The 10,000-nt window shown below is 41.6% G+C and overlaps 1 protein-coding gene across 1 annotated transcript in view; it reads right to left on the reverse strand.

Moving 5' to 3' along the window:
* LOC122245732 (uncharacterized) overlaps nucleotides 1-10,000 on the reverse strand; it is a 200,652-nt gene that overhangs the window by 127,893 nt on the left and 62,759 nt on the right. The window contains exon 5 of the mRNA XM_086540380.1: nucleotides 3,434-3,484. Within this exon, the coding sequence (XP_086396506.1) occupies nucleotides 3,438-3,484 (47 nt within the window). The 3' untranslated portion in view covers nucleotides 3,434-3,437. The remainder of the gene's footprint in view (nucleotides 1-3,433; nucleotides 3,485-10,000) is intronic.

The raw sequence follows: 10,000 nt of genomic DNA on the forward strand, positions 1-10,000 counted from the left end.
GTGTGTGTGTGTGTGTGTGTGTGTGTGTGTGTGTGTGTGTGTGTGTGCGTGCATAACTAAAACATCTCAAAAAAATTCCACCGAAAATCGTTTAAGTCTTGTTGTAAAGAGCCAGTGTTCAAACGGCAGCTATTAGCCCTAGAGTATTTTAAGCGATGGGTCCTTACGGCAGCATATATGTAGCGGAGATCGTAAAAGGGAGCTATGTAATGGGCCATAAGGACGGTTCCTGATAGGACTTTATAAGCTTTTATGCGGCTGAATTTGGGAATTGAAGATGATGGGATATGGCGGCAGAGACTGTTTGCTTATTTGCGTTCGTGTGCTTTTTGTGACATGTTATAGGTTTATGTGCGTATGTATGTGTATATTTAAGTATGTATAAACACACACACATACACATACTTTATCTTGTTCCAGTCCCGTGTTGGCATCTCCCATTTCACTCTTCTCTTTAAAAATTCCCTCTGGTCTTCTGTCTTCTGGTTTACTGTCTCCTTCATTACTCTCTATCCTGTTCTTTTATGCGCTTCTTCCCCTTCCGCCTTAGTATCTCGTCACTTCATTACTCTCACCAGTAAAACCATCCCTGTTGTTATTTCCACATCCACCGTAAGTTTCCACGTCCATATAGTCATCACCGTCATCACCATCAAAGCCAGTCATCACATCACCACAATACAACACCCTTTCCACCCTTTCCTTAGGCCTATCTTCCTTGTGCTTGTCTTTTCTTACACATGTCCGCCCCCACCCTCTCCCCCTTTAGTTTCCCTCCCCTTCCCTCCCTTTCCCCCTCCTCCCCACCCCCACCCCTCCCCTCCACCCCCTAGAGCAAGATAAGCCCCGCCCTCCGCGAAGTACCAGCCCGCCCTCGGCCGCCCTCGCCTCGATATTCGTGGGCGTTGACTCCAACAGCAGTGAACGAGCGAACAAGCGAACGAGGTGCTTGAGGCGCTCGATTGGCTTGTTTGGGCCTTTCTGCTTTGGGTCATTTCTTTCTCTTGCTTTTCTTCCTCTGTTATTGTGTATTTCTTGTCTCTCTCTCTCTCTCTCTCTCTCTCTCTCTCTCTCTCTCTCTCTCTCTCTCTCTCTCTCTCTCTCTCTCTCTCTCTCTCTCTCTTGTTCCTTTGTGCTTTATTTTTCTAAATCCGCTGTTTTTTTCTTCTGTTGTTTTTCTTTGTTCTACTTCTCGTTTTTCTTGTTCTTCTGATTGTTCTTGTTCTCCCCGTTCTCTCATTCCTCTTAATGTTCTTGTTCTTTATCCTGTCCGCTTGTTCTTTTTTTCTTGATCGGGTGTTTTTTCTTGTTCTTATCTTATTTTACTTGTTTCGTATTTTGTTTATTCTATTTGTTTCTTGTGTTAGTTCTCCCATTCCTTTTCTTTTTCTCCATTGTTTCAATCCTTCGAGTCTTCCGTATTCTGCTTTCTCTCTCTTATAATCATCATTGCCATCATTATTGTCATCTCCATCACTCATTTCCTTATGGTTAGTTTCGCCACCCTACGCCTTCCCGCCCCTTTGACGAACCTTTGCCACGCCCACGAAGAACGCGGAAGTGGGTCCGAAATACCCTCCTCCCTCCTCCCTCCACTCCCACCCCCTCCCCCTTCCCTTCCCTTCCCCCATAGCTCCCCAGGTATGCCGAAAGGAGCCAAGTGACAAATGGAAAGACAACACAAGCCGTACTTCGAAATCCCTTGTTTTTTTTTCTCTCTCTACTCCTTCTTTTATTTATTTCTCTCTCTTCCTCTCTTCCTTTTTCTTTTCTCTCGATCTTTTTCTCCCTTATTCTTCTAACGTTGACATACCTGGGGAAGGGAGGGGAGGGGGGTTAAGGGTACAAGGAGTAGAAAGAGAGAGAGAGAGAGAGAGAGAGAGAGAGAGAGAGAGAGAGAGAGAGAGAGAGAGAGAGAGAGATAGAGAGACAGAGAAAGAGAATACTGTAAACAAATAAAGGAATTTTGTTTTTAAGCTTTTAGAAAGTTACAAACTATCGCGCAAGCCATAAACACAAACTAAATATCATAAGACCCATTGTGTACAATTAATCTGGGAAGAATTTCGATACAATGCGCAGTTACACGTGTATTAAAATGAGCATTAAGCATAATGTTCAGGAAAGCGAAGTGAAAGTATACACAAAGACATACACATGCGACCCCTACATACCTAAGAGTTCTGGAAGCCTTAAGAAAACTGATGATGACGTAAGATTAAAATCTACAGCCATTTTCACAAACATGTTCTGGACCTACGATCTACATACAAAAATAGGGGAAATACCCCCCTTCCCGCGCCCTCTTCCTTATTCCCTATCATGAAACCCTCTTCTCTCTCTCTCTCTCTCCCTCTCTCTCTCTCTCTCTCTCTCTCTACCTCTCGCTCTCTCTCTACTTCTCCACTTCTCTCTCTCTCTCTCTACTTCTCTCTCTCTCGCTCTCTACTTCTCTCTACCTATGCCTCTGGCTATTCCTCTCTCTCTCTCTTCCTTTCTTCCCCCCTCTCTCCCTACCGCTCCCTCTCTCCTTACCCCCCCCCCTTTCCCTTCTACGCCCCATTGTATAATACCTCTTAATGACAAGGGGGGGGAGTGTAGGGGTATGACCTTGCCCTATAAAGGGTCCTCCTTCCTTGACCTCTCTCGTGCTGCTGTTGTGACGGGAATGGTAATACAATTAGGCCCGTGTGTGCTCTGGTTAGTGTGGATTGGGTGGTGGGTAAGGGAGGGGATGGGGTGGGAGTGGGGGAGAGGTGGACTGTTGGTAAGGTGAAGATGCGGAGAGTTATAACAATAACAATAATAATAATAATAACAATAATAATAATGACAATGATAATGATAATAATAATAATAATAACAATAAGGATAATAATAATTACAAAAATAACAATAACAACAACATTTGTACCAAGAATAGTAATAATAACAACAAAAATGATAATGACAAAATATAATAAAGGGTATATTTCGTAAATTTAGTGTTACGGGGGGTGGGGAGATCTGACATATCCTATTTGATAATAATTTCGGTCCACAAATCTTGGCGGGTGTATTTCGAAGGGTGAGTGGGTGAATGGGTGAATAATCCTTAAGAAAATAAAAGGTTGAACAGACTCAAATGCAACATTGATCAAAAGAAATGAATCAATATTAAAAGCAAGGAAATTAATCACAACAAAAACAAACGCATTTATTAATAAGTAAGAAACCTTTTTACATATCAAATAAGCATCTAGCGCGGAATATCTTGATCAACTTCAAGACATGATGAGTTCCGTTAGAACTTAGCATAACTTGATTCAAGTAATTAGATAAACATCTTAGGATGAACTGCCTAGAACTTTAATTTCACTGACTGAATGTTGGTGCTTGAAGCTCGCATCACGGCCATTCTCTGTTCATTAGAGAAACCTGTTCATTTGTTCACCTGTTCACTGGGATGTTATCTCCTTCTCGGGTGTTCTGGAGACATGCTCACCTGAGGAAGAGAATAAGAGAACATCAAAAATTGCAATAAAGAAAAAAAAAAAAAAATACGATTCAATATAATATAAACACAACCAGGGAGCCAGCGTGGGACATTTTTATACAATGACGAGAACATTCAAATCTGCAATAAAATAAATTGTTCTTAAACTAAACATAAATGACAACGCAAACAAACACTGAGAACCAGAGAGGAATCGTTTTAATAATAGGAAAAATAACAAATACTAATGATAACAATAATGATGAATATGATGATGATGATGTTAATGAAGATGATGGTGATGATAATGATGATGATAATGAAGATGATGATGATGGTGATGATGACGATGAAGATGACGATGACGATAATGATGATGATAATAACACTAAAATTAATCGACAACAAAATAAGATCTACAAGAACCCAAAAAAATCAACTTAGCGAAGGCATCTCCACTCCATTCAGTTCGCAGGCAATGGGCCCGATTCCCTGCTAATGAGATTCGCAACCTCCGCGCAGATCAACGGCGCAATTTGCATATTTCAATCTCGGTTTTGATTCCGCATTAATAAAAAAAACTAAGGCGGACGAGACGATAGATGATGGTGATGATTCGGTGATAGTAAAAAAGGGAGGGAGGGAAGGAGAGAGAGAGGGAGAGGGAGGGAGAGGGAGGGAGGGAGGGAGGGAGAGAGGGAGAGGGAGAGGGAGAGGGAGAGGGAGAGGGAGAGAGAGAGAGAGAGAGAGAGAGGAAAACAAAGACTAAAAACATGATAAGCGATAAGGTTTGGTTTTCTTTATTTGTTTGTGTGTGCGTGTGCGTGTGTGTGTGTGTGAGTGTGCGTGTTCGTGTACTTGTGCGTGTGTGTGTGCGTACACATGCAAGTACAGACACATATATATTGCATGTGTGTATACCAAAGTCCAGAGAGGAGAAGGCAGGCGACCCCACCGACCAAGCCACATAGCCAGGGAACCCACGCATTGCCTATACAACGTGAGGGAATGTCCAGCTGTCAACAGCCCCATACACCCCCCCCCCTACATTGCCAGTAGTCCCTCCTAACTTCCCTTCCCCTCATGTAGATGTGTATCGCCCACATGTGTCGCCCAACATCTGTTAACAGCGTACATAACCCACCGCTGTGTAGTCCACTTCCCCACCCCACCCCACCCACCCACCCACTCATCCCAACCCCCACCTCCTCCTTCGGACCGGCCACTTAAGGGAGCTTACTGTGTGGTCCCACTTGGTCTTTCGTTTTTTTTTTTGTTTTTTTGTTTTTGTTTTTGCGAAGCTTTCAAGGATATTGATCACTTACTAACAAAGGCAAAGGAAGGATTAAATCACAGGCGATGACGGTTTCGAGGTAGTGTGTGTGTGTGTGTGTGTGTGTGTGTGTGTGTGTGTGTGTGTGTGTGTGTGTGTGTGTGTGTGTGTGTGCGTGTGTGTGTGTGTGTATGTGTAAGGTCGTGTGTTAGGATTTTGTGTTGTTTTAAAATTGGTGGACACGTGTATACACAAACGCACATGATCATACAGACAGACCGCCATATATACATGCATGCTTGCAGGTAGGCAGACAGACAGATACACACACACACATACACACACACACACACACACACACACACACACACACACACACACACACACACACACACACACACACACTCCCAAACAGCTGATTAATTGAAAAAGGGGCGGGGAAGACGTCAATATTTCACATGCTCACATCCAGCTGTTACTATTACGTGACTAACAAGGAAAATATGTCGGTCACATTTAATTCTTTAATTAATCAATTTTCACACTAATTAGAAAAGCTGATGACGTCGCCGCGTTTAGGTAATTTGTGGTTGAGTTGAATATGAGAGAGAGAGAGAGAGAGAGAGAGAGAGAGAGAGAGAGAGAGAGAGAGAGAGAGAGAGAGAGAGAGAGAGAGAGAGAGAGAGAGAGAGAGGGGGGGAGAGAGGGGGAGAGAGAGGGGGGGAGGACGGGAGGGGGAGAGACAGAGAGAGAAACACAGAGAGAGAGAGAGAGAGAGAGAGAGAGAGAGAGAGAGAGAGAGAGAGACTGCAACAAGGTCAGGCTGCCTTCAAATTCAAATTCAATACACGCTTATCTCCCACATACCACAAGGTCGTGATTCCAATCCACAAACTATGAATAGGCCTTCCTTAATGCCCTTATCGCTAATCGTTTCGGCTACCTTAATATAAAAAAATCATGAGGATTAGTGATTGGCTAGTCCGCGCCACGCCCTCGCCTTATCAAAGCGGTAATGACACGAAGAACCGTCATTTGTCTTCGTTCCAGATAGCCAGCCAGATTGTCTGTCTTCCGTCTATCTCGTTCTGTCTGTTTCTCGATCTGTTTCTGCCCCGCTGTCGGTTTTCTTGCTTTGGTTCTCTTTGTCTCTGTCTCTCTCAATCTTCCACTCGCTGTTTCTCTCTTCTTTTCGCCCTCCTTCTCTCTCTATTCCTTTTCCTCTCCCTTTCCCGCTCCCTCTCTCTCCCTCTAACCCTCGCCCCCTCCCTCTCCCTTTCCCTATCTTTCTCCATACACTCCTTTATCCAATAATTCTTCCTCTCTCTCTTATTTCTCCAACTTTACCTTCTCCATTTCCTGCCTTTTTCCCCTTCCGCGTAACATGTGCACACGAGGCACTGACTAAAAACGGCATTAAGGTCTACCATAACACTGTCAGCCAGTCGTCAACCCGCCCTTACAGCCACCACGTCCGACCGTCAACCATGTTTGCTCGTGAGGTAAACAAAAGCAAACAAGGCTTTCGGTGCTTATTGCGTCTCGAGGCTTGCGCAAATAAACAGATGATTAGACCTATCTAACACGACGGCGATGTATCGTTTCTCAAAAATTGTAGTTATGAGGGGATAGGCCTACACTACTGTATTTTCTTTCACTTTCCATCTCCCCCCTCCCCGTTTCATGGCGTCGTGATTTGTTTGTTTAGTTGTTAGCATGTGAGGAAGAAGGGGGGGAAGGGGAGAGGGAGAGGGAGAGGGAGAGAGTGAAGAAGAGAGTGAGGGAGAGGGGGAGAGAGGAGGAGAGATAGATAGATAGATAGATAGAGAGAGATTGTCACAAAATCACGGAAGAAAACAGTAAAAAAGGTAAAAATACCAGCAAAAATAATTTTAGCTATTAACAGGATCAGTCTAATAAAACAAATGACTTTAACCTTGTAGGAAATATATCAAACGTAAATTTTACCAAATGGCTTATCTTAAACCGAAAATCATGATAAATACGAGTTACTAATTAATTATTATCTGGTATTATGATCCATCAGACTAGTAGTTTGACTACTGTATTTTCTTTCACTTTCCACCCCCCCCCCCCTACCCGTTTCATGGCGTCGTGATTTGTTTGTTTAGTTGTTAGCATGTGAGGAAGAAGGGGGGGAAGGGGAGAGGGAGAGGGAGAGGGAGAGAGTGAAGAAGAGAGTGAGGGAGAGGGGGAACGGGGGTGAGAGGAGGTAGTGAATAGATAGATAGAAGGAAGAGAGGCTTGTCAAAAATCAGGAAGAAACAGTAAAAAAGGTAAAAATACCAGCAAAAATAATTTTAGCTATTAACATGATCAGTCTAATAAAACAAATGACTTTAACCTTGTAGGAAATATATCAAACGTAAATTTTACCAAATGCGCATTATCTCCAACACGGAAAACTCATGATCAAATACGAGTACATAATTAAATCATTATCTGATTATTATGATCCATCAGACTAGTAGTGATGATAATAACAAAAGATAATAATAGTAATCATAATGATGGTGATAATTATAATAATAATAATAATAGTAATAATAATAATAATAATAATAATAATAATAATAATAATAATAATAATGGTGATGATAATGATAATAAGAATAAGAATAAAAGCTCTACCAATAATAATAGTTATGAATATAATCATCATTCTAATAATGATAATAACAATACTATCAACAACAATAATGAAAATAAAACCAGAACAACCAAAAATATAAGATAAAAGAAAACAATTCACCCCCCAGAAGAAAAACAATAACAACAAACACTAACAAGAAAAGCAACAAGAAAACAACCAAAAACCGAAATCCGCCTATTTCCGCGACGAGACTTGGCTCGCCGACGCACGCTTCCGCTTGCCAGTAAAATCGGAGGCAAAACGCATGCAACAAAAGCGCCGTTCTTTGTCCCGCATTTGGGACAGCCGGTCCATTCATCCACCGGCCAGGGTTGGTGGATGAATGGACAGGTGGATGGGTGGTGGATCGGTTTGTTTAGGGAATAGGGTGGGTTTAAAATATGATAGGTAGGTTGGTAATGGACTAGGTGGATAATAGGATAGACCTAGGTGAATGGATAGGTGGGTGGATAGGTGGATAGGTGGGTGGATATTGGAGTGCTTGGGTAGGTCTTCGGGTAGGTAGATAATAGGGTAGATAAGTGAGTGGATGAAGGAATGGATGGATAAAAAAGTGAATGAAAGGCCGGAAGAATGGATGAATGGATGAAAAACAGGCTGGGTAAATAAATGCAGCAAGTGTTTTGAGGAGAATAGTGGATTTGTCGATGCACGAATGTGGAAATGGGCAATAAAAGATAAGAAAGAAAAAAATCGGATGAGCCACTGAAGACAATACACATGAACAGCCAGATGAACAGATGCACAATCACCCGATCCATGGAATCAACACCTGCACCATTACGCGTGAGTCAGACAGTGTTTGCACGTGTACCTGTGCATGAGGCCGCGCACATAACGAGCCACAAATAGCGGGCGTCGGAACAGCTGTACATTCCAGCATTGCAACATGTGTTCTGAACAGCTGTGTAGTTCCGTGTGCGAGCGATCAGTCAAAGCGGGAGTCAATGCGCTTTGCTGTGAGGAGAGAAATTCAGCGGGAACGAGATGCCAAGGCTATCCTTGCTTTGCTCACCTCTGTCTCTGTCTCGCTGTGTCTCTGACTGTGTATCTGTCTCTATCTCTGTCTGTCTGTCTGTCTGTCTGTCTGTCTGTCTGTCTGCCTGTCTGTCTGTGTTTATCTATCTGTCTCTCCGTCTGCCTATCCGTCTCTCTCTCTCTCTCTCATCGAATGAAAGAGTAAGTGTGAGTATGTTTGTATCTCGATTTCTAAGCAGTACCGCTTCCTAGTCAACCGCCAATCCCTATATTTATCTTCTTCTCTATCTCTCACTCAGCAGTAAGCTCTCTCTCCCCTATCCCCTTATTTTCTCTACCCCCCCACACCCCCACCCCCACCCCTACTCCTGACATTCTCTCATCTTCTCCTCTCCTCTTCCCCAATCCTCTCTTTCGCCATACCAGCTGCTTGGGATCCTTAGTACATAAACATCTCCCCTTTCCTCTCCTCCCCCACCCCCACCCCCACCCCTCATCTCTACATAAACACAAACCTGAAACCTGGAAATAAATTTTGTTTTATTTATAAAAACGTATTAGATCCCCAATGCAGAGGGAAATGTGTTATAATTTTACGTTTTTTTCTTTTTTTCTTTTTTTTTCTTTTTAATATATCACTATGTCGAAATCGCATTGAATGAACCCCCCGAAGCAGCATTATCATTTCCTTGAATTATATTCTCGTCATTGTCATTATCATTTCTATTCTCATCGTGCACAATAGTCATAGTTCGTGACATACGTTGCATCATCATAATCTTAAGTAATTATTACTAGATATTGATTTCCAGAACATTAATCAATTTACAGCAGACACTTCCACGCCAACAATAGGACTATAACAAAATGTTTAACAACATAATAACTAATAAAATTGTATTTATCATCAGTCTTAATAAATATTACAGTAACACTAAAATAACAGTAACAATTACGGTTAGGTAAAATCGATAATGGTAATATTGCTGTTAATAATATAAATGCTAATGATAATGATAATAAAAATAATAATAATAACAATAATAATAATAATAATAATAATAATAATAAGACTACTACTACTACTACTAATAATAATAATAATAATAATAACAAGAATAATAAAAATAACAATAATGATATAAATATAAAAATATCAATAAAAACAATAATGAATAATAATAACAATAATAACAACAGTATCAATAATAATAACAGTAATAACACCAGCACAACAACAACACCGACAACAATAATAATTGCCCTAAAATAATAATAATAATAATAATAAGAAGAAGAATAAGAATAATAACAATAATAGCAACAACAACAACAACAATAATAAAAATAACATTAACAACATTAATAACATTAATAATAATAATAATAATAGTAATAATAACAACAATCGCTGACCCATCTCTCAACCTATCAACACGAGTGCCCATGCATGTATAAAAACGACCCCTTTTTCACCGCCTCGACCCCACTCCCTCGCGACGGGCGGCGGCGGCGGGCGGGCGGGCGGGCACAGCTGTCACCGCCCCTACGACCGCCACTAATCTTCGGACGTGATGTCGTAGCAGTCGTAATTGTAGCT

This window comes from Penaeus japonicus, unplaced genomic scaffold (assembly GCF_977035675.1).
Source record: "Penaeus japonicus unplaced genomic scaffold, GWHDUDI00000001_assembly GWHDUDI00000010, whole genome shotgun sequence".
Classification (NCBI taxonomy): domain Eukaryota; kingdom Metazoa; phylum Arthropoda; class Malacostraca; order Decapoda; family Penaeidae; genus Penaeus; species Penaeus japonicus.